General features: G+C 45.1%; 2 protein-coding genes and 1 pseudogene across 2 annotated transcripts; all 3 read right to left on the bottom strand.

Moving 5' to 3' along the window:
* Positions 1-266: 266 nt before the first annotated feature.
* LOC124667874 lies at positions 267-9,833 on the bottom strand. The gene is made up of 3 exons (XM_047205111.1): positions 8,209-9,833; positions 7,568-7,627; positions 267-808 (listed from the first exon to the last, which is right to left on the bottom strand). The coding sequence occupies exon 1, from the start codon at positions 9,812-9,814 to the stop codon at positions 8,363-8,365; it is 1,452 nt and encodes a 483-aa protein (XP_047061067.1). The 5' UTR covers positions 9,815-9,833; the 3' UTR covers positions 267-808; positions 7,568-7,627; positions 8,209-8,362.
* Positions 9,834-10,016: 183 nt separating this feature from the next.
* Positions 10,017-11,440, bottom strand: LOC124662531. Its single transcript, XM_047200358.1, has 5 exons — positions 11,296-11,440; positions 10,907-11,214; positions 10,611-10,729; positions 10,402-10,508; positions 10,017-10,122 (listed from the first exon to the last, which is right to left on the bottom strand). The coding sequence occupies exons 2-5, from the start codon at positions 11,064-11,066 to the stop codon at positions 10,017-10,019; spliced, it is 492 nt and encodes a 163-aa protein (XP_047056314.1). The 5' UTR covers positions 11,067-11,214; positions 11,296-11,440.
* Positions 11,441-12,467: 1,027 nt separating this feature from the next.
* Positions 12,468-16,184, bottom strand: LOC124662532 (annotated as a pseudogene).
* Between the last annotated feature and the right edge of the window lie 9,181 nt (positions 16,185-25,365).

Consider the following 25,365-nt stretch of genomic DNA (forward strand, 5'->3'; position numbering starts at 1 on the left):
ATGCTCTAACGAACTGCTTCAGATGCAGGCTGTTCTCCGGAAAGTGTAAAACGAGATGATAACAGCATGCTCAAAAAAATTATAAGTGGAGAAAAAGGCAAGAGGGGCAGACAAATGATTGTACCGCAGCCTTGTTTTCTGACAAATTCTACGTGCCTGGTCTGGTAGAGGGGACAAAGCGGTACTGCCAATACAGTGATATGCTCCTACGAGCAACTCTTCAGACCAAAGCAAACACAAAACCCCAGCATGTGAGCTGAGCCTGATGAAGAAGATAACTTAGAAAAAACTCCAGCCAGGGAGCTGTTAAATTTGGAGTTGTCAACACTGGGGGAGTTGGCGATCGAGCAGGCGGGAGAAGATGAACAGCAACTCATCCTGATATGTTAAACAACAGTGGAGCAACATCAACTGCTGTAGGACCGAAGCAATCTAAATGCTACTGCACAGATCCGTCATCTGTTTAACTAAACCTCGTTTTCGGCCCGGATCGGCGACGTCTAAAGCGCACAGTTAATTAGTCTAGAAATGACTAATCACCTTTTTGATCCGTTCGTACGAGCAGGGTTAGGTCCCGGACAAGGCAGCATGTCTCAGGGCTTTACATGTCAGCCGGCCGGGAAGAAACAAGTGGAACATACCAAACGCTTTTGGAAGCAATGCTATGGCTGATCTTGGCAAAGCTCTGAAATCAGGCTAGTTGTTGTTAAGCTTGAATAAGATGTATAACCAATGATGCACCCGAAGCCTTGATCCAAAAGCAACCTTGGAAGGGAAATGTATGTTATAATACGAGGAGTTGTGCATCCTGTCAATGTCATGGCATAATTGATCAGCGTAAAGGACATGTTAGTCGCACGGTTAAGAGAATAATTGGCAAGGTTCCATGTTAAAGTCATAAGGTTAATACAATAAATGGCTAATTTTCCAGTCTAATCAGGTCCACTTGTAAGGTGTCTGCTTGTCATTATCGGTTTATAGCAAATGTGTCTTACATGTTGAGCAAGACATGGAAGAGGGCACTCATCTAGTCTCATGTGTAGACCCCGGACCTAACACAACACCTACTATTAATTTTATGCATCCGACTTCGGCGTGCCATATTTGAATCAGTTTTCAAATGCTTCATCTTGTTTCGAGTCGCCTCTTTCTACAATCCATCCAAATTAGCGATAGACTTTATTGCACATGCTAACATACCATAGTTCTTGCCCTAACATACCATAGGTAGTGACATGATGGATTTCTATGGGGCCATATGGATGTATTTGCATTTTCTAGTTTTGTGCTTGCTTGCAATGGTTTTCTTACATGATGCCAGCTAGCAAATATTTCCTTTCAATCAGGAGCAGCACGCCTAGATACCAACCTTGTAAGGACGCAGTGCACACAGGGAAGGTGAGAACAAAATCCATGAAGATCGAAGGTCTCACAGTGGCACTGTTCAAAACTGAGTTAACTATTATCTAACAGCGTACTACGAAAGAACTACGCAATACAAAGAAAGAGCCAGTTTATTTCTGGCACTGAGAAAAAACAGTTTCCCACACTCTAAATGAGGCCCCGTCTAGAAGGGTTTAGCACAGCATGATAAATGACGATATTAGCAAGTGTAAAAAAAAAAACACCTTAATTGCGGGCTGCTAACTTTCCAGTTCCCCCGACATCAGGTTCCCAGTTTCTACTTACAGTACTAAAATGGAGTATCCGGCGCGCGAGCAAGTCTGACGCCAGTCAACGGCAGCAAGGCTGTTGCGGCGAGGAGCTCTCGATCGGCAGGCACCGCCATGGTGTCACCTCCGACTAAAACAATACCAAATTTGCTTCCGAAAGAACTCTCCGTACTAGTATAATACTAACGCAGCAAGCAGACAAACAAACGAACAGAAAGACATGTTAAAGATCGTGAGCTGCATGATTAGGACGAGAAGGTCAAGACTGTTAGCGTGAGAGGGAGGGAAAGGCACAGAAAAGCCTGTCGTTAACCTGGCAATTAGCTTCACACGGTTCCTTCTATTTTTTCTAATTATGCAGTGTAGTGTAGCGTAGTGCAGTGCATGCAGCTCACATATAGATGTCGTGCCGTCCGTTGATTGTGTACGTTGTTTATACATGGGGCCATGTCCGGCCAGTTGTGTGATCTTTGCTTGTGGAACTGGAACAGCACCCCAAATCATTGAGGGACTAATTAATATCTCTCCATGTTTTCGTTTTATATTGTGATATATATAAGAACTAGATATAGATTAAAAATAGAGCTGGGAACGTAGGTCAGTTGAACAGAATTGGTAACGATTCCTCAAAAGAAATAAAAAACAGTTTGTTATGACAAAACAATTAATAATGCATAATAATATATGCAGAGACCTTTTTCAAGTCAATGATTAAAAAAGTTAAGAGATGCTAACACCAAATAGACAGAAAGACATTTGTTGAGCATACAAAATTCAAATATTATTAAAACCCAAAAGACCCGGATCAGCAGTAGTACTTTGGTATGTGCATCTGTATATGATTGAGTTGGTTTGTTAAACTTGGAATATCTAGCTGGCCATTGAAATTGTGGTAACGAGTAATCCTAAGAAGGCAGAAAGCTAGGAATGTTTTGGAGTGGAAAAGGTGCATAAGTTTTGCTGGAAAATAATCAATAAACCGACCAACATTGCACCTCTGGCCTGCGGTCCAAGAGCCTCTATGCCGATGCTAAAGCTTGGCCCGTGGAATATCCAGGCCTCTTTTCCTTCGGGGGCCTGTCAAGGATAGTGTACTAAATACATGCAAACAGCCTATCTTCATTGTGTGGCCCGGCTTTTCTGCCCATCGCTCCTTTGCCATAACGAACATGCAGGTAGGAGTGGGCCAGTCCTATACACCGACCAGGTCGGTGCCGATGCGGTTGCCGCACACCCTGGTCGGGTATTGGGCCTGGCCCATTTAGCGTTTTTTCGATTTCGCTTTCGTTTTCTCTTTTTTTTTCTTCTTATTTTTTGTTTATCTGTTTTCTGTTTTATTTTCTTTTCTTTCTGTTTATTTTTTTGTTTAAATTGAAAAAGTCTATATACGAAAAATGTTTAAATTTGAAAAACGTTCAAATTTGAGAATTACTAAAATTCAAAAATTGTTCAAATATGAAAACTGTTCAAATTCAAAAATTGTTCAAATATGAAAATCGTTCATATTCGAAATTTGTTCAAATTTGAAATTTGTTCTAATATGAAAATCGTTCAAATTCGAAAATTGTTCAAATATAAAATTTGTTCAAATTCGAAAATGTTCAAATTTGGAAATTGTTCATAGAATTTTTTTTTGTTCAAATTAAAAATTTTCAAATCTGAAAAATGTTCAGATTTTTAAAAAGTGATTTCTTCTTAATTTAAAAATACTAAAATTTGACAAATGTTCAGATTTAAAAGAAAGATTTCTTTTTAAAAAAGAAAACAAACAGCAGAAAACAAAAAGACACGAAAAAAAGGGTTTACTTGTTGTTGGGCTGCGGCCCAGTTGGTAACGCGGGGGCGCGCGGGGTGTGCGGTAACCCGATCGGCACCGACCAGCTCGGTGGGTAGCACCTCCCGTAGGAGTGTGCAGTAAAAAAAAAGATGCAGGTATAGGAATAATTGGCATTTGCATTAAAACAAGATCAATGTCTCAGACCAACAATCTACTTGTAGTATGGTGTTTACCTCTGATTTTTGTTCACCAGAGACTAGTAAAGGTAATTTCTCCAGCCTTCAATGTGGCGTTTTTCAACCCAATGAGCTCATACCATCATGTCTGCTGTCTGGTCGTTCTGACTTATTCCAGTATGAAGTGAATTAGTCCCCCTTCGAGATTTTGCTCGAGCGCTGTATTCAGAGCAGCAATGACCCGTTGTGAGACGGTCTGCTGGGACTCAGTGCCCTTGATAGTCGATGGTCAACAAGTCATCAGCCTGACTATGGCTCAGGAAAGTGCTCTGTACAGATTCAGTATATAAAAGAGATCAGGTGATCTTTTTCCCTCGCTTTAGAAACTTCGGAGGCAATACTTAGCGGCTCATGGATAAGTTTCCTTTGCTGCGGCTGATACACCATTGTTTGCAACATACTACAAGCATGGCTTGTATGCCACCATGATCCTGATTGAGTTGTATGCCACCATGCCGTGCCTATTCTCCAATGTTATGGGACAGCTTTGAACGAACTTCCACTGATCCTCCTGAAAATAATTGCAGTTTACACCATTAATTGTGTTGATACCACCATGAGCAGAGACCTAGTAAATATCTCAATACATTTCGTAGAAAGTACCTGGTTCAATTCTCGTGATTGGTCAGTCAACCGCTAAGCTAACCGTGACCGAAAAGCTGGCACTGAACCTGGTATCCTCAAATATGGAGGCAGTGTTTTCCCCGGGTGCACTCGCTGGACTTGGATTTTCTGGGCACCCACTCAGAGGATCTTCCCGAGCTGGAGGCTGCGTTCACTGAGGACGAGATCTGGGAGGTGATTGGGCGTCTGCCGCCGGGCAAGGCGCCAGGCCCCGACGGCTTCACGGCCGAGTTCCTGCAGAAATGCTGGAACGTGGTCAAGGGTGATTTTATGGCAGCCTTCGACAAGCTGTTCACGATGTGTGGGCGCGGGTTTTAAGGCCTAAATCAGGCAATAATGATCCTGCTGCCTAAGTGCCCGGACGCGGTGGCGCTGGGTGATTATAGGCCGATTAGCCTTATCCACATCTTCTCCAAGCTAGTGGCTAAGACTTTGGCTACACGGCTAGCCCCTAGGATGGAGTCGCTGGTGGATCGTAACCAATGTGCGTTCATTCGCAGGCGGTGCATCCATGACAACTTTATGTTGGTCCAGCAGACTGCTAAGTTCTTGCATGGGAGAAAAGAGCCACGGGTGATGCTCAAGCTGGACATAGCTCGGGCGGACTCTGTCTCGTGGGGATTCCTTATGGAGGTCCTTCGCAAGATAGGGTTCGGCCCCAGGTTCCGCGAGCTGGTCTCCATTCTGCTTTCAACGGCAAGCACCAGGGTGTTGCTCAATGGCGAGCCAGGCCCCCCCATCTGGCATAGGAGGGGCCTGAGACAGGGTGACCCCCTGTCGCCGTCGCTGTTCGTCCTTATGATGAACTCGCTTAATAGGTTGTTGGCCAAGGCCATCGAGTTGGGTGTCGGTTGGCTCATCGTGACCTGGTGACACCTCAGACGGTTGGCTCATCGTGACCTGGTGACATCGGTGTCGCTGTACGCGGACGATGTGGTGATCTTCTGCCACCCAGATGAGATGGAATTGCACGCTGTCCGCGGCATTCTGGAGCTCTTTGGGCAGGCATCGGGGTTGCGCACCAACTTCGCCAAGTGCTCGGTCTCCCCCATTGGATGCTCAGAGGAGGAGGCTGCTGGCGCCGCTGGGCTCATGGAATGCCAGCTGGCGCAGTTCCCGGTGAAGTACCTCGGCATCCCACTCTCTATCAGGAGGCTATCGGCTGCATCCTTTCAACCCCTGGTAGACCGGTTGGCTGACAAACTCCCTACCTAGCGGGCTTCCATGATGCCCAGGGCAGGGCGTTTGGCGCTGATTCGCGCGGTCCTCGCGGCGATCCCTCTGCACCAGCTGATGGTGTTGGGGCTAGACAAGAAGACGTTGAAGCAGGTGAACAAGATTTTGCGCGGCTTCCTGTGGGCCGGCGGGCGAGAGGCCAACGGCGGTGCACCGCCATGTCAACTGGTCCAGGGTATGTCGGCCGCTGCGGCTGGGGGGTCTCGGGATCCCCGACTTGGCGCGCACTGGTCGACCAGTCTGAGGGTGCGCTGGATCTGGAGGATGCGTACTGACCCCGCGCGTCCATGGCGTGGGCTTGATATGCAGTTCTCAAAGATGGAGCTCGATGCCTTCACGGCCTCCACCATGATGGAGGTTGGCGATGGAGAGTCCGCCCTCTTTTGGGAGGACAAATGGCTGGATGGCAGGTCCATTAAGGAGATGGCGCCGGAGGTTTACGCGCTAGTACCTAAACGCCGCAGGAAGGCGCGTACGGTCCGAGAAGCGCTGATCGATCGAGCCTGGATCCCTGACATAGCTGGCGCGCCAAGTGCACTCGCACTCTGGCAGTACGTGCAACTATGGGGTAGGCTGCATGATGTGCATCTTTCAGCTGAGCAGGATAGGATGGTGTGGCGCTGGACGACGGATGGCCGATACAGTGCCCGTTCCTGCTATGACACCCTCTTCCAGGGGCCATCACTTCAGGATCGTGGAGGCTAAATTGGAAATCCCGGGCGTCGCCAAGGGTGAAGTTCTTCATTTGGCTGGCATGCATGGATAGGTGCTGGACGAGGGAGAGACTGGCGCGGCGGGGCCTGCCGCATGCGCCTAGATGTCCATGGCGCACCTGCTGACCGGGTGCTCTTTCTCCAGGACGGTGTGGTTTGAGGTCCTCTCGTGGATCCGATCCACCTCAGGTCCTCCCACGGTGGAGGGTGACTTCGCGGAGTGGTGGTTGCTGGCTGTGCGGACCGCCCCTCGCCAGCTGCGCAAAGGAACTTCATCGATTATCATGCTTACGGCGTGCTGGATATGGAAGCACCGGAATGCGGCGGTATTCAACAACGCACGACCTTCGGTGACGTCCCTATTCAACGACATTAGGTCTGACGCGCGGCAATGGGTGGACGTGGGAGCCCGTGGTGTCCATCAACTCCTCCCCTAGACTAGTTTTTCTTGGGTTGAGTTGTGTGGTGGGGTGCACCCTTTCGGGGGCTTGTACATATAACTTTCTTTTCTATCAATGCATCGAAACGCAAGGCTTTTGCGTTTTCGCGAAAAAAGAGTAGGATCATTAGAAAGAGATTTGATAAAACTTAATACCAAAGGTGACATTAGTGGGCAGCACAACAAGTAAGGACGTTGCTAGAACTACAGAAGAGATCTCAGTTACTTACTTTTGCTATACTGTTATCGAACTGCAAATTAACTTGTCTTCGCATATATAGCCTTAGTAACACATAATAATAGGCTAAAGTTTAGAAGAACTAGTAACTGATTCCTATTTTTCTGTATGCCACATAGGAGCACCTTAATGAAGGAATTATGGATGCTTCAACAAGCTGTCTGTGTTATTGGCTAGTATGAGATTGCCATTGTGTAGAAATAAAATGCCGCATGATGGAGGCGAAGCTTTTCTAGGAAGGTGTGGCAACAATAGGACATAGACAGTCCCCATGAAGGGCAGGATTTCTGGTTTCACTCACTTAATAAATTGGTCAAGTTTCATCTGCCTTGAAGTCCAGATGGGATCGCGCAATGAATACGAAACAAAAAATACACCAGATTTATACGTCGAAACATCACTCAATGCAGAGGCCAGGGGTGACACATCCTTTTCAACAAAAATATATGTGGTTGGTGAAGCAGAGTATCTTGTTACAAAAAAAAATCTAGCATCTGATTGGCTCTATAAATAAATTTTTGTTAGTATCACTTGAGAGAAAAGGACGATGTGGTTAGCAAGAATTAGGCGACTGTAAAAACTATGCTGCATGCTGTAAAAAACAAGTCAAGTGTTGTCAGGAAGCTAATACCTTGCGTGTCCTTTTCCTCTAGGAGAAATACTGGCTCTTGGTTTGGATTTTGGAAAGCCCCTGCTCAGAAACATTGTATTTTGTTGCTTGCAGTTGGTACCCCCCTCCTTCCTTCCAGAAGAGTACAGCTGCAAATTCATGTAACAAAAGTATCCATCATTTTCCATACAAATAACAGGAGAGGATGTCTCGGGACAATAGGAAATAGCTCCAAGCAGGAAAATCCAAGTAGAGCCAACATAACAGACTAGCCAGCAAATTTGTGTTTGCAGTATGATTAATAGAATATAAAAGTAAAGTACGAATAAACATAACATTCCTCTTCACATTAAAATCGAAATGCAAAGTTGTACCTTTTGTACAGTACTTGAAATGAAGAAATATGTAGGCGAGCTAGCATTTTCTATGTTGAAACTCTGAAGCTCCAAGATGAAACCTCGTTCATTTCACACAGATATAAGTTATCAAGTAATAGGTTGAAGATATAAATACCTCCATTAGCAAAAATACGTCTTTAGTTTTCAAGTACAAAAGGTACAACTTTGCGTTTCCATTATAATGACCCTAGAGTCCCAAGACTAAACCTCGTTCATTTCACGCAGATATAAGTCATCAAGGATATAGGTTGAAGATATAAATACCTCCATTAGCAAAAATACGTCATTAATTAAGCTGATTCAGCTGATCATTTACAGTGACAAACACAACGGATATCAACATAGGTACAATATGTAGAGCCTATATTCGCACTGAGCTCTTCATCCACTTCTGCTTACAGAAAAAAAAACTGCTAATTCATCCTTCAAACAATTTATTAATTTTGCTTTTCCACTCAGGCTCAAAATTCTTGGCACTTTGTCCTGCATACTGTTTTTGACTTTCCAAGTGACCATTGTAGGCTCGAGTAACAAACCCCAGGATCTTTGCACGAAGCTCATCTCGAAGAGCTGGACTGGGTACCTTCCAGAACATCTGAAGATTACAAGTTGCACTTAAAGACGAAGCAAAACTTTGCATGGGACTCGGACTGGTGAGCCTGAATGTGAAGAAGTTTATCCTTGCCTTTTTACTAGGAGGCAGGCCTCTTGAAACATCCAAGGTGGATGTGACAGGTACCCATGATGCATACATGTATCTCTTTGTGTACCCGTTGATGCGCAATTGGCGTTTTTCAAACCACTTCGCTTTTACAGTCAACTGTATATCTGATTGCTCGACTTCTTGAAGTATGAAATGTATGTTATTGACCAAGAATATGCACTGGAGTCCTTCAGAAGCAAATGACCTGGAATGCTTATATATTACTGACTCCAGATCAGTGATGAGCCCAAACACTAAACGATATGTCAGACTCATTCCATCAACTGTCAACCGATCGTGATCGTCAGTGTGATCATGATCTAGGATCGTATCAAGTGAGCCTTTATGCTTCACTAGGAGACTGATGTATCTCATGAGGTACTGAGATAACGCCAGGATACTTCCATCCTTCATTGATTTTTGTGAGTTGTAAGTCCGAATCAATCCTTTAAGTACTTTAACTATTCCCCTTGCAGAGCCCTTCAGTTTTGCAAGAACCCCCTCAACATCTGTACTGATAGAATCTGTACAGAAGACTTTCCTGAGAACGGGGGTAGCGTCCATCAGAGCTGTGTACATGTTCAATACACAGAAGAGCTTCTCTGGTGACTTCCTCACCTCATGGTCAGATACAATTGAAGCAACAGTGAACAGACACCTAACAGGTTTTTTTGCTGCTTCTGAAAGGTCATCATGTGTAAATCCATTGCATGCACGATGGTTCTGCTTGAGGAGTTGCATTTGTAATGTCTTCAGAACACTGACAATATACTCCAAAACTGCAGGCCAGCTCTTGATGGATTTCCAATGTGCCTCACCTAAATTTTGGGAATCTACTCCAATGAGTGAGTCAAAGCCACCAATGAACTGACATCTAGTAAAGATGTCACAGTATTTGATGTGAAATGCCTGGTACAAGTCCCTTGAGTGCTCAGCTAAAAGTTGCTGGTTTACTAGCTCCCTGAAAGTGGCAAATGACTTGAGACCAATTATGGCGTTGAACCTACTATCATTGTATATGTAGGTCGTATTCATCACCAGGGAAGGGTCATCAAGATGTTCAGCATCAAACGTGTCAGCGGTGCTACAAGAGTTGAAGAAAGAAGATGATCTTGTGGTGTTGCTGCTGCCTGAGAAGTGGCAGCCTCTCAAAGAGGGTATGTCCATGTCTCTGGCTGGGTGCCGATGCCTGTAAACGAACAAGAGTGTAAGAGAAATGCAGATAAACAGAAAATAGAAGCTAGAAAGAGTGATGTAAGAAAGCTACTAGGGTAACAAAAATTTGCAAGTTTTTCAATCGAAAACAGTAAATTTATGTCTTTGTGAACTATAATAATTTACTTTGGCAGAAAAATATTACAGTCAATCATTACCTGCTTGCAACGAGAATTCCGTTATGCAGGTACAAAATATTGCACAAACAATCGGCTTGTTTATCCAAAGCATCTGCTGTCTTACCCTTCCAGTCATGTTTTCTGTGTCAAGAGCCAGAGGTCACATAAAAGCAATGGTAGTCATCAGTAAGTTGTAGTGAACTGTGCCAGGCTGCCACCCCAACGACATCCCACCAGAATGACATGTTTAACTAGTATGCACGACATAGAATATTGTACTAGCATCCAAGAATCAAAAGATATGTAATGTAAGTAGCAAGTACTAATATACTATTACCTCTGTTCTGAAATATAAGACTTTTTTGAAAGCTATTTTACCTTTCTAAAAAGGCTTATATTTTGGAACGTAGTAATATATACCTCTTTTTAGCACCCATAACGAGTGTGGTAATCCTATGCTCTTTGATTGCCTCCAAAAGTGCGACAACCACATCCTCTTTGTCAACTATGAGTATCTCTGCTTGGACCTAGAAGAAATATATAGTATCAGTGTCCTAGTGTTTCCTTCAAAAATTCATAGCATAAAAAGAAAGCAATTGCGGATTGATCATTTCAGTTTCAGCAGTAACCTTGTAAATTTGCAAGCACTCAACTAAGTTCTTCTCAATCATGTTTCTCGAATTTATTCTGTGTGCACTAACACGGTCTTCTGTCAACATGTTTGCTGGCATTGAAGCTCCCAATACCGCTGAAATATATAGCTACAAAATGTAAGATGTAGCAAATATCTGTAAACTTTTGCCAAAGTAACAGTCCCATCCACTAGCACAAGCAGCACGGCCTCTTGGGATGCATAAGAATTAAAGGGATACACATACATATATGCCATCAGAGAAACTAGATACAAACAAAAAAGAAATCTTACTTGGGATAGCTGGCCTGTGGATGTGAACAAGAACTAACAACATCTGTGGTGGGATGAAGTGCAAAGCCCATCTGAGAGCAAGCAAACACTGCTTAGTATCATCCCCCACTGCCAGGTGTACCTTCTCACTTCCGTGTCGGGATACAGTTGCCAGATGCATGAGCTCAGCTGTCCTCTGTTTCCTGCAGTGTATTAATTAACTACATGCTTCGACTTGTACTTAGTTTCCCCAAATGGTCTGCATTCTGTTCTTTCTTGTTGCCCGGTGCCTTTTGTTGATGGTAGATTATTGTTTCGAAGGAACGGCTCTGTGATAATGCATATAAAGTTTCTGCTAGATTGCTAGGAAACAAACGTAACTCCAAACCACAATGGAATGAAATAATTACGTTCTTGTTGCACAATGCCTTGTCTGGGCGGAATATTCTCGCTTAAAGGAATAATTCTATGAGGGAGGTTTCTGTCACTTTTCAGGGAAATAAAGAATAGCTCCAAATCCCAGGGGGGACAAAAAAGGACAGGTAAAACCAAAGCTCTGCTCAGCGTATCACATCTCTAGTTCTCTACATTGGTATAGATGATCAACCTTGTTAACACAGACAGAATGACGTACTCACAAGCAGAAAATGGAAACACCTTTTTGGATGAAGACCATGAGGTGGATTTAGTTGCTACCAACATTTCAAAATGGATGATGCCCTAGAAGCATGCAGTCAAACTTCTATCTTCGACAAGTAATTGAATCACTAAAATATTTAGGTTGGTCAAGTTGAAATGATACCATTAGATTAGTCATAAAAAAGTAACACGGTGATTTCCGACTCCTTTACATACATATATATGCATACAAAAGTAACAGACAAGTAGCATTGACCCTGAAAATCCAAAGAAACATCTATTTTAGGAATGAAATGGTACAATCAGATACAAATTAGATCTATATATATGCCAACCATATACAGCTAAAAAAATCTAAAAAAAAAGATACCCCAAATTCTTTCCCCGTAAAGAAAGGATACCCCTGATTCCCCATGGAGTTTAGTCACAGCTTTAGGTCCTGAAATGGACGAATCTTCTAGCCAAAGATGCGCCTGCTAGGAAAATGTCCCAAGTTAAACCCTATCTCTTTAGGGTTCATACTTGTTATTTATACTATATTTGCTTGATGTTCTTGCATATCTGTTTCTGAAACATTAGAATTTGTCCAGATTTCATCTGTTTAATTTCTGCTGCTTCAGTACCTGCTGTCCTAAATCTAGTTTTGTTCTAGTTCTTCACTAGCTTATCTGAATCATCTGTGTTTTTTGCGTGTAATATCTAAATCTTCTGTTGATCGGTTTTTAGTAGAAGTAGTTTTTGTAAGCTCCTATTCCCCCACCTCTCTAGTCTTCACCCTCCTCGAAATAGGCTTTCGCCCTGCTATATTAATATAGCAACCAACCGATACAAGATAGCAACCACCTCTCTAGTCTTCATATCTCGGTCTATCATTGACAAGTAAATTAGTGCAAACAAAATAATGAAAGAATAACAAAGATGAGTGCACTAGACAAAAAGGACGTGCAGTAAATGTAGGTTGATAGTGTGTGGAACATTGAAAGTTATATCAAAGGACATCTGATTGGTTAACTCCAGCATATAGAATAACATATGTTCATGACTCTGTAAAAGATCATTCAATCGACCATTATTTTATAAGAGAGCTTGCCGTGTAACAACTAGCACAGAAGGCATACATTTAGTATATTGTGATCTGGGAGATAAAGGCAACCTTATCCCACTCTGGACCTTGCCTCTCAAGTAACGCTTCAGTCAACGTTGGGTGGCACCCAACCAAATGAAGAAATTCCAGGGACTGCGGGATACTACTCGGTAATGACTCAAACCCTGAGCAATGTGATATACTCAGTTTATTAAGAGATATCATTCTCTTCAGTTCAGAAGGTAAGGACTCTGCTGTGACCCTTGGACACCTCTCAATGATCAAACTTTTTAGGAAAGTGAAGCTTTCCAAGGTAGCCAAGGAGGAAATATTCCGGCAACCCTCGAAGCACAAGTGCTGAAGTGTTGTAGAATATCTTGATCCAACTGGCAAGACAAAAGACATGATATTCTGGCACTCAATTATCTCTAAGAAAGCAAGATCAGTTAAATGCTGCAAACACGAATTCAGTCTTGCACCATCCATGTCACACTGGCACAACCGTAGTTTTCTTAGTGATCTTAATACCTGAAAATTTTCAGCAGTCACTGATCCCCAACAGCCCCTAATGTTTAGCACCTCAGTAGCTTCAAGGTGTTGCTAATGTAAGAACCCTTCACTCAGAATGCTTGCCGAAGAAATTTCCAATGTGAATTTGCTTGATCCAAATGAGCAATAAGGGGACAACTTGAGATGTGAAATTCTTTGACTCCGTTCTACTGCCACCCTTTTTATTGTATGAGAAAGTAAGGGCACTTCAACCAATTTTGGACAGTCTGAAATCTTCAACTTTTGAAGGGAAGGGAAAAAAGAGTTACTGGTTCCTCCTTTCCAACAAACTAAATTTGGCATGTCATCAAATTCAAGATCATTTAGTGATGGAAATGCCATCAAGCCACCATAGAATGTCAAGCCAATTTCAATAACAGAACTCATCTCCTTAAGGTGCAACACCCTCAGAAATGGAAGCTGCCCCAGAGCAGGAAGCAACATCCACCTTCTGCAGTTAGCTAGATATAAGGATTTCAGGTGGAACAGCGTTTTCATCTCCAACCACCGCGGTGATGGTACCCCTTCGTACCTTGTGATGTGAAGTTCTTCCAGGTTGGGATGAGGTTGTAAGCAGTCCAATACATCAGCATCCATGGTGGGACCAAAACCTGTGTTAGCAAAGCTCCATTCAAGTTTTAAAATCTGCACATACCGCTTTTTGGCCAATTGAGCTTTGCAATCTTCTTCCCTGCATTGAACATTTTCCAGATTCTGGATGCTAAGAACCCCATGAAGATTGTTCATATCTTTCAGCTCTTCTAAAGTTTGCCCCTTTTCCTTTTTAACATGAAATTCAACAGAACCTTGAAGGTTAACCAGACTACCAATACCTCTTATCATTGAGATGTACTTTGAATCTATGCTAAGATGACGCAAGCTGGCCAACTGGTGCATACCCTCAGGAAATCTATCGAATTGGCACTTCTTTGGGATATCGAAAGTCTGAAGATGCAGTAATCTGCTCACAGATTCAGGTAAGATTTTGATACTATCAGGGAGTGCCATGTAGCGCAGATGAGTTAGTAGGCCAATTGCTTCAGGTAATTCAGATATATCACATCCAGAAAAATCGAGCGTGCGCACATTCTTTATCTCGGCAAGAAAACCATTTGGGATAGGACTCGGAGGCATCAAAGGATCTCTAAATACAATTAGTGTCCTTAATCTCTTCAAGTCATATTGGTTCATAATCTGCCCTAAAGACTTACTTGAAACAGACAAGTGTCTAACAGTTGGCAGTACAGTTTTGGACATGTCACCTTCTATCCTCATGCAATCACCATCAGAAACCATCTGTGCCAAGTCATGAATCAAGTCATGCATGACATAGATCATTTTGCTTCCTCGCTTGAGTGTGTGAAAGAATGATCTTGACAAAAGTTGTTTGAAATACTTCCTACCAATATCCTCCATGCTTCTGCCATTTTCCATCTGAATGAAACCCTGTGATATCCACATCCTAACAAGTTTCTTAGGCTCAAATTTCCAATTCTTGGGAAATATACTGCAATATGCGAAGCAACACTGGAAGTTTGGTGGCAGATGATAATAGCTTGCCAAAAGTGTGGAGACAATATCACCATGAATATCTGCCTCCAAGATACTGAACCATTCCCTTGTACTTCGAGTATCACTAAGCATCCTGCCAGTTACTTTGGCTGCAAGAGGGGATCCTCTAAGCTTCAAAGCGATCTTCCTCCCGATTTCTTGCAATTGTGGATACTCACAGCTCTTCTCACAGCCCAGCGCAAACTTTTTGAGCAATAGCCAATGTTCTTCAGTACCCAACCCAAGCAGCGTGATTGGGGGGATCCTTACACCTAGCATGTCAGCGGCCCTCTTCGTGCGCGTAGTCACAACTATTCTGCTCTCTTGCTGAGCATTCTGCAGAGGTGCTAGCAGGGTCCTCCACCAGTCCATGTTCTCCCAAAGTTTGGTCCAATTGTCATCCCAAACATCGTCAAGGATGAGCAAGAACCTCTTCCCTGCAACGGCCGAAATCAGCAAATCTTGCAATTTAGTAAAACTGACTACCCCACCATAGTCCTTCTCCTCTGTTGTGGCCTGCTGCAGTATCTTCCTAGTAAGCACCATCGCATCCATACAGCTCGACACGCACACCCACATCCGGAGATCGAAGTGAACCTGGATGTTCAAATGATTGAAGGCCATCTGCGCCAGCGTTGTCTTTCCAATGCCGCCGTCGCCAACAATTGCAACAACAGGGATGGCAGACTGGTTCCCTTGTTGAGCAGGACCATTACACCCAACTAATCTTTCCAGCAGACTGGCAAGCTCGCGGCCTCGGCCAAAGAGGGTGCTGTCGTCCGGGATGGCAGAGCTAAATTTCCGGGCGAGCGGGCTTCCGGGCTGCGGAGAGGTGGCAGCGGAGAGCTGGATGATGAGGTGGACGACCCCGTTGTTGGCTGCGGAGGCGGCCTCGAGCTTCTCGAGGACGGAGGGGAGATGAGTGAGGGGGTCATCGGAGAAGAATAGGCGGCGGCAGAGGGAGCGGGAGTACTCGAGGATGCGGCGGAGCTTAGGGCGCGGGGATTCCGCGAGGCGGTCGTGGTTGATGTCGTCGAGGATGTCGTCGGCGTCGTCCGCGGCGTCCTTGAGGCGGCGGAGCCAGGCGGCGAGGCTCGGGTCGAAGGGGCGGCGCCGCGCGCGCTCGACGGCGGAGGCAGACGCGTGGAGGCGGAGGAGGCAGTCGGAGAGGCGCGCGAGGTCGGCGTGCGCGTCTCCCGCTCCTCCGGGAAGGTACCGTGTGAGGTCTTCGGCGCAGGACGTGGCCCGGTCGCTCAGGCACTGCAGCAGCGGCGACACCAGCCACCCCGCCGCTGCCGCGGCAGCCGCCCCTGCCGCGGACGGTGAAGCCATTCGGAGCGGATCGACACCGGAGATGGGCAGGGACGTGGTTCGTGGAGGCTGGCTGTGGCGGCGCACGCGCGTCCTCGCTTCTGGGATTCGCTGGTGGTTCCGATGCGAGTGGCGAAGTGGGGGTGAGAGGCGCGGCGGAGCCATCACCGCGTCCACGGTGAAGTAGGGGGAGACGGCGAGGCCGTGTGGCCTCGGAAACTTCGAACAAATCGAACTTGGACGAAGCTTTTTTTTTTGTCTCCTTTGCTCGTTGATCACGATAGGTAGGATACACGAGGTTATCAGAATTTCATTGGGCCGGTCTCCAGCGGGCTATCTATCTCTGGCTGTGTCTATGCGTGTGGACCGGGCTCATTCGTTGGAGGCCCATTTTTTGTGTACCCTCTCTGTCTAGTCCATACGTATCACCCGGCCCCCGATAAGATGCATACAGAGTGGAGTTTCGGACAGCACAGTAAACCTTCGCCTTGTCCTCGATAAAAAAGAAGCAAACCTTCACCTTCGATCTTTAAAAAACGGTTTTGAGTTTTACGTAGTACTTACGTCCTTCGATTGCATAGTAATTCGTACTACACATGAGTTATAAGCTAGATTACAACTAAGTTTTTTCTAGCTGTAAATAAATGTTGCAATTGAGATTCTTTTTCAGTTATGAGTGAGGCTGCAACTAAGTAAAATCCTTGGTGAGTTACAACTGAGATGCCATTTTTTTTTGCAGATGTCCCCATAATGATGTTTGTCCATTTTGCAAGAAGGCAGGACCTATGATATTACCTCTATTTATTTGGATTCATATTCTCAAAATTATCATTAGCTAGTGTAAATTGGTAAGGTTTTCTATTTTTCACTGGCATGACCAAGCGCCTATGAGGCAGCTCTATCCTTGTTTGCAAGAGATGCTTACACTAGTAGAGAAACCCCCTTTAGTACCGGTTCCAGAGGACCTTTAGTACCGATTTTGGAACCGGTACTAAATATTCGGTACTAAAGTCTCCTCCTTTGGTATTGGTTCCTTACGAACCGGTACTAAAGGTGCCTCCACGTGGGCATGGAGGAGCCCGCGGGGCTGGAGACCTTTGGTACTGGTTCGTAACACGAACCGGTACTAAAGGCTATTTTGCTAAAAAAAATCCATTTTTTCTAATTAATTTTCACTCCCTTTTTTATTATTTTTTCAGAATTTCTAGTATTTCCATTAGTCTCTAACTACACTTAATCTTTAGTCAAATTACTTACCCGTGGTCAAACTTCCCGGTTGATCACCCATCCTCACACTACTCCAGCACTACCACGCTTAACTTCCGAGTTCCTTCCCGTCCCACTTCGAAGTGCTTCGCGCGCATGTTGATAGTAGTATCATATCAATCATATTAACATGTTGGTCGATGTCACACTTCTTTATTGTTTAAATTCCAAATAATTCTTTTAATAAACAAAAGTAATAATGTAATAATAATGTTGAATAAATAAATAAAATAAAAATTTTAATTTGTATTATTTTAATTATTTTTAAAAAAATTAATATTTTTTTGTCAAACCTAAAACCTAAAAAATTGAAAATCTTATAATTTGCTAAAAGAAATAGCAATATTCTGGGATTCAATAAATCTTATAATTATTAATTTAATTTTAAAAAATTCTAAATATATAAAATTCTAAATTTCTGGAAAAAAAACTAAAATCTTCCTGCTTTAATATTTTCATTTGGAATTTTGAGAATTAAAAATTGGCTAACCTGGTAAACCCTGTTGATTTCGGACGTAACTTTTTCCCACGATGATTTTGATATATTACACGACCATTTTTCAAAAAAAAAGTCAAAATTCGAATTTCTTCATTTCACCGAATAGTAGGTTGCATAACATACAAGAATCTGAAAACATTTTATTTTTTCAATTTTCTATTATTTTCATTTGTATTTTACAAAGCAAAAAAAGGCGTTCCAGGAGGGGGGTGGAGGTGCGTGGGGAGCAGAAACATCTTTAGTACCGGTTCGTGACACACGAACCGGTACTAAACGTTTTCCGGCTGACGCCAACCCTTTAACACCGGTTCGTGACACGAACCGGTACTAAAGGTCCCGCATGAACCGGTACTAAAGGTTGCCGGCGGCATGGGCAGTGCAACCGATACTAATGCACCCTTTAGTACCGGTTCGTAAGGAAACCGGTACTAAAGGTTGCCGGTGGTCTGGGCAGTGCAACCGGTACTAATACACCCTTTAGTACCGGTTCGTAAGAAAATCGGTACTAAAGACCTGGACGGAAGCCCCTTATTCTACTAGTGTTAGAAGCGGTCACCCATCTTCTAGTCAATTACCGCTACAATATTCATCATTGGAGTTGTGCACTATTCTGTCATTGGGGTTTACAGAAGATTGGGTTGGCCGTCGTGCACACCGTAAAGAGCTGGTGGTTCAAGATGTGAAACTCATCAACTCGGCTTCTCATCTCACTTGCTCACTTCTTGATAAGTTCGTATCGTGCATTTGAATAAAATAATGCCGGAAAGGTAGTTGGTGATGTAAGATGTATAGTAAGAATTTAAACCAAAACCGTAACACTTATTATGGATCGAATAAAAGACTAGGCATGACATCTCAATACTATGATTTTTCCATTTCTATATCTTTTTATCCTACGAATCAAAGAATCAAATTAAGGAAGTCTTATTATGTACTGCTACTACCGAAAATGCATGTCTACATATACGTGGGCGTCCCTGGCTTATCAACAGCCATTAATTCCCTCTGTATTGCTTTGAGATTCGTGCAACTATTTTGTAACAACAACCCTGAGCTTTTTCTATTTCTTGTCAGCACGTCCCTCTTTCTTTTACATAGTTCCTCTCGGTTCCTTTCATATTAGACGGAGGGTAGTTTCAAAGTCTACACTTATGGGACATATAGTTTTGATTTTGATCCTTAATATTTGGATTTTGTAAACCGGGATTAAGGTATGCTAGATTTAAGAATTTAAGAAAAATATGGATCTGTACTTTATTATATGCTTAATCCAAGAATAGAGAAGAACAAAAAAGAATTCCAAGAACAGAGAAGAAATCCAAGAACAAACTGCAATCCATGGGAAGATATATGCTCTGTTAATACTCGCACTAATTATATGCTCCCGTTAATGCTCGCACTAATTGGGATAGATCCAAGAACAAACCGCAATAGAAGTTCCTCTGCCAATAAAAGAGAGCCTTCCTGTCAATCTGAAGGATGAAACCTTCCAGCCCCGATCTGAGGCACGGAACCTTCCCATCGATTTGAAGGAGACCGGCGTGGGGAACCTGACCTGAGTCCGGTTTGGATCTCTGGGTCGTGGCCCCCGTGTGCTCCCGGCGGCCGATGTGAGAGGGCGGGTTTGGGGTGGCAGCATGGGACACCAGATGTAGCACGGTAGGCTGCTGGGGGAGGTGGATGAGGAGAGATGCAGCGGCGGCGCACTTGAGGAGGAGGAGAGAAGATAGGGTCACGGGATAGGGAAAACGAAGTGTCCTTGTACACTTTGGTTTCTATAAGGGTGAGAAGGTGAACAATGTACAGGATGTAGATGTAAATTTCCGAACACGAATCTTGAAGCTACAGTGGCCTTACGATAAGCCAGGGACACCCACGTGTGGGTAGAAAAACTGCGTCGTGCTACTACCATCGTAATAGCACATTTGTAGAAGTTGAATCCAAACAAATAGAAGTAATATCGATAGGTCCAGGCGTACTAGCAAATTCTCTGGGACCAAAGGCAAACTCAGGCAAACTCTGATAGGAAGATAAAACAGAGACATGCGCTTCAATTTTCATCGTGGGTATTTATGAGGGGGCAGAGAGAAAACGCCATGCATGCAGCGTTCACACTTGCATGCAAACATCTACACCATCAACCAGCTTTCGTTCACGCTTGCATGCTCACATTTACACGGCAGAGAGGAAGGGACTATGGGAGGAGGGAGATTAAACGGCAATCAATGCCATCGCGCCTAAACGAGCTAGAGAAAAGAAACTGCGTGAGTTTGCCTGAGTTTGCCTTTGGTCCCAGAGAATTTGCCAAACGCGCCGGTTAAATCCTATCCGGAGGGAGTATGAAAGATAGATTGAAAAAAGAAATCTCAAGCAACTTTAGTTTGCATGCACGTAATCTTTGTTGTATTTTTCGTGGGAATGGTCGATCCCTCCCGAGGCTGTCTGTAATTCCGATTAACCTCCGCCGGAAAACAGCCTAGTAGCATGAATGAAGGACAAGAAATGAGAAGAGGCGCAAGTCTGAAGAGACGAAGAAGCATGCACGCATGCATTCAGAACTGACATGAGAACGCATCGATCGGCGTACACGCTACAGCGACTATAGCAGCTGCTTCCGTCCGGCGGCATATGCAGCGCACAGCTTCGGCCTTGGAGCGCGCGCTCGCCGCTGCACAGTCTCCTCTTCTTGTCACCCTCGTGTAACAATCGATCTCTCACAGGATACAGAAATAGACAATCCGATCAGATACAAACCCCGACGTCGCGTCGGGAGGATGGAATCCTGATGAACTAGCTAGTTCATCGGAGGAGAAGGGAGAGAGGGAGATGAGCAGTGCTCAGTTTAGTTACAACTGGAATAATCTTCGATCCCGATCTGCTCTCACTCAGGCTCACTTGACGTGCACCCCGTTCTCAGCGTCAGATGTGGTCTTGGGCCCTTGGGTCGTGGATTTGGCCTCCAGATGGGCTTCACGAATCTCTTGCCTCCTTGCGGTCCGACGCGCCACCGTGAGTGCAGCTGGTAAGTGCTGTGTCGTGACAATGCCCCTTCCTGCAAAACCAGCTTGCCCCCAATCTGGTGCCAATGGAAAAGCTTCCACCACCGCGAAGAGGTTCTCCCAGGTGGTGCAATTGTCAGGTAAGCCGGTCCACTGCAGCTTAACTTGTGGTTTCATTTTGCTTCCACACTTGACAAAGCGCTCGGCTATCACTGCGCAGGGTTGAACTGAATGCCTGTCAGTAATGGAAGGATCAGGGAGAGTTGTGCTTACCAAGTCGGAGTCGCCGATCGCTTGCTTCAGTTGAGAAACATGCACTACTGGGTGTATGCGAGCGTCGGCAGGTAGCTGGAGCTTGTATGCCACTGATCCCACACGCTTGAGGATTTTGTATGGACCAAAGTAGCGGAAGCTGAGTTTCTGAGATGACCTGCGTGCCACTGATGTTTGTATGTATGGTTGAAGCTTGAGGTAGACAAAATCCCCTACCAGAAACTGACGCTCCACCCTCTTCTTGTCAGCCTGGGTCTGCATGCGGTGTTGTGCCCTCTCTAGGTGTTGTTTGAACACTGGTAGGAGGGATTGTCGTTCCTGGAGCCAATGCTCAACATCCGTTACAACTGGCTGTAGAGAGTTCTGGATGCCAAAGTGTCTTGGTTTGTGGCCGCACAGGACTTCAAATGGCGATCGACCCAGCGCAGAATGGAAATTAGTGTTGTACCAGTACTCTGCTTGAGGTAACCAGGCAGACCATTTGTTTGGATTTGAGTGCACCAGGCAGCGGAGATACGTCTCAAGACACTGATTGAGACGTTCTGTCTGTCCGTCAGTCTGGGGGTGGTATGAGGAGCTCAAATTCAGAGTAGTGTCAGCCATTTTGAATAACTGGCGCCAGAACGTGCTGATGAACACTTTGTCCCGGTCTGATATGATCACCTGCGGCAACCCATGGAGACGGTAGACATTGTCGAGGAAGAGGCGAGCTACCGACATAGCCGAAAAAGGGTGCTTGAGGGGAATGAAATGCCCGTATTTGGTGAGTTTATCTATGACGACCAAGATGGTGTCATAGTGGTAGGAGTTTGGTAATCCTTCGATAAAGTCGAGACTGATTGTGTGCCAAGCCTCCGGGGGAATGGGCAATGGTTTGAGCAGCCCCGGTAACTTGCAGTGTTCAGATTTGGCTTGCTGACATATGGAGCATTTTTTAACGAAGGCTTCAATATCTTTGCGCATGTTGGGCCATGCAAACAATTGCTTAACTTTCTGATAGGTGACAAGGTTGCCAGAATGGCCTCCCAGGCCGCTGTTATGCAGAGCCTGGAGCACCGCATTGTGTGCCTCTTTGTGAGAACCTAGCCAAACCCTTCCCTTGTGTCTGATTACACCATCAGTGAGAGTGTACCCATGTTCATTGTTGTTGTTCATACTCAACTCTTCCAGAAATTGTTGCGCTTTTGGATCTTGAGCATAACCCTCGATTACTGTTTCGATCCACCGTGGGATCACTGTCGACATGGCGGCACATGTCCCAGTGGTGGAAGGTCGACGAGATAAGGCGTCAGCGGCCCTATTCTCAGATCCTTTTTTATACAACACTTTGTAGTTGAAGCCCATTAGTTTGAAGTATGCCTTCTGTTGGATGGGAGTCGAAATTCTGTGGTCCGTCAGATGGACAAGGCTGCGTTGATCCGTTCGTATGATGAACTGACTGTGTTGCAGGTATGATCTCCAACGATCGATAGCCAGAAGGATCGCCAGACACTCTTTGTCATAAGTAGACATTGCCCTATTCTTCGGCCCAAGCGATTTGCTCAAGAATGCCACAGGGTGTCCGCGTTGCATTAGCACGGCTCCTATCCCTGTATCGCATGCGTCAGCCTCCAAGATGAATTCTTGGTTGAAATCAGGGAGGGCCAACACTGGTGCATCAATCAGAGCAGCCTTAAGCGCTTGGAAGGAAGCTTGTTCATCTCTGGTCCAAAGAAACTGTGTGTTTTTCTTGAGCAGGTTTGTCAGCGGACGAGAGATTGCTCCAAAATTCCTGATGAATTTGCGGTAGTAGCCCGCCAAACCCAAAAAACCTCTGAGTTGCTTCACGTTTGATGGTTTTGGCCAGTTCTTGACAGCTTCGATTTTGGCAGGGTCAGTAGCCACACCATTCTTGCTGATAATGTGACCCAGGTATTCAAGTGAATGCTGCGCGAAAGAGCACTTGCTGCGTTTGATGAACAGGTTGTTTTGCTGCAGCAATTTGAACACTTCTGTGAGGTGTTGCGCATGTTCTTCCGCTGTCTTGCTGTATACCAAAATATCATCGACAAAGACAAGGACGAATTTGCGGATCTGCGCTGCGAACACTTGGTTCATCGCAGACTGGAACGTGGCTGGAGCTGTCGACAACCCGAAGGGCATCACCCGAAATTCAAAGTGTCCGTTGTGTGTGCGGAATGCTGTTTTTGCTTCATCCTCTTCCGCCATTATGATTTGGTGGTACCCCGAGCGCAAGTCCAGTTTGGTGAAAATTGTTGCTCCAGCCAATTCATCGAGGAGTTCTTCGACCACCGGCATGGGGTACTTGTCCGGAATCGTGACTGCGTTTAGGTGGCGGTAATCCACACAAAATCGCCAACACCCGTCTTTCTTCTTCACCAGGAGCACCGGAGATGCGAATGGACTGTGGCTGATGCGAATGATCCCTTTTTTGAGCATCTCCTTGATCTGCTTTTCGATCTCGTCTTTCTGTTGTGGTGTGTATCTGTATGGACGCACACTCACAGGCTTCACGCCGGGTTGCATATGGATGCGGTGATCAAAGTTGCGATGAGGTGGAAGTTCCTGTGATTCGCCAAAACAGCTCTCGAATTCAATTAACACTTTGGCGACAATTGCTGGAGGCGAGGAAATATTGTCTTGTTCCTGGACTAGACATAATTGGATGACTTGTGCCACTGCCTCTGTGCGAATCAAACGATGGAGCTGCTCCCCTTATATTTGCGTGCATGTATCTGTTCTGTTCTTGATCCCTTTGAGAGTGATTCGCTTGCCTTGATGACGGAAGCGAATGGTTTTGCGTTCCCAACTTATCCACATATCCCCACATGCTTCCAGCCAGTCCATGCCAAGAATCATGGCATACCCTTGGAGATCAAACACTCGCAGTGTGGAGGAGAAGACATTATTCTGGCAGTGCCAGATTACTTCAGGTACTGCTGTGTCACACGGCAGCTTCGCCCCATCTGCCACCATCACTCTCACGGCGGATACACGGTCAGTTTTGAGCTGCAGGCTGTCAACGGTTTTCTGGGATATAAAGCTGCCAGAACTCCCTGAATCAACAAGCACTAGCACCTGTTTGCCATTTATAGTTGCCTGTAACTTGATTGTCTTCTTAGCTGCTGTGCCCACTGATGCACAATAGGATATCTTCATCAGTGTCTCATCTTCTGATGTGTCAGTGTCTCTCTCATCTTCAGAGGATGACTCATGCTTGTAGTAGCTCAAGCAATTCTTCAACTACATTGAGAGATACAGTTCACTTGTGTCCAGGTTGGTACTTCTCACCACATTTGAAGCACTCCCCACGAGCTCTGCGTTGTGCTTTTAGTGTCTTCATTTGGTCAGACCAAGGAGGTTTCTCTTCCACCTTTTTTTGCTCATCAGCTGGCTGGGACAATATGCCTCTATTCGCGTACCCACTTCTGAAGGAACTCTTGCTGATGAGGGTTAGGTTTCCCGATCTTTCACGATGCACCTTGTTGATCCATAGGACCGATAGATCTTGAACTCCCTCGACAGATTCAAGGATACTCAAGCTCATATGATTACTCTTGACAACTCAAGAACTCACACATCTTTATTGGATAACTAGACGAACGTCCGAGACGCCGTCATAAGGCCAACCCCGCAGGGATGGTGATACTGGAGGAACCCAAGGTTCTACATAACTTGAATCAAAACTAGACTACTGAAACCCTAGCCGCCCCACCTCCTTATATGAGGGGGAGGGTGGCCGGCCGGCCAACCCCTATTGGGTTGGGGCGCCCACTCATGGGCCTAACCCTAATTTGACTTGGACAGGCCCAAGTCAAATAGACTCTATTAAAACCCTAATTTGGCCCACGACATGACTCGGCTACATTATTTCCTAGATAACAAAGCTACGATACAATAATAATGGTACAACCTTAGACTTAATCCTCGTATCTATGGCTGTCCTAGTGTACCATGCCTGGATATCCATATCATTCTCCCCTTCTTCAAGAAGCGTTGTCCCCAACGCGTGAGGGTCTGCTAGAAAAAGGTAAGTCGGATAAGAACATCGCCGATCTTCATCCTCAAGCCTCGCCGAGTCTTCCACACCACATCCTCCCTCTCGACTAGCTTGTCTTGAACTTGGCCCCCCTTTGGTCTTTGACGCCGTCAACCTGATTGAGACACGGGCATCCTCCAAACACAAACTGAAAGTGTAACATGCATACCACCCAAGACATACAGAACAAATTCACGCACGCCATAGATCCAAATAAGCCGAATACACCTGAGTATGCGCCCTTCTGAAACACCAATGTCTTCTTCCTTG

This window comes from Lolium rigidum, chromosome 6 (assembly GCF_022539505.1).
Source record: "Lolium rigidum isolate FL_2022 chromosome 6, APGP_CSIRO_Lrig_0.1, whole genome shotgun sequence".
Classification (NCBI taxonomy): Eukaryota; Viridiplantae; Streptophyta; class Magnoliopsida; order Poales; family Poaceae; genus Lolium; species Lolium rigidum.

What these genes read in the sequence shown, in the direction of transcription:
- LOC124667874 (XM_047205111.1), bottom strand. Translation starts at nt 9,814, where the DNA reads ATGGACATACCCTCTTTGAGAGGCTGCCACTTCTCAGGCAGCAGCAAC.
- LOC124662531 (XM_047200358.1), bottom strand. Translation starts at nt 11,066, where the DNA reads ATGCATCTGGCAACTGTATCCCGACACGGAAGTGAGAAGGTACACCTG. An exon ending in CCACAGGCCAGCTATCCCAA is followed by an intron (nt 10,730 to 10,906) that starts GTAAGATTTCTT and finishes TATATATTTCAG; the next exon opens with CGGTATTGGGAGCTTCAATG. An exon ending in GTTATGGGTGCTAAAAAGAG is followed by an intron (nt 10,123 to 10,401) that starts GTATATATTACT and finishes CTCTTGACACAG; the next exon opens with AAAACATGACTGGAAGGGTA.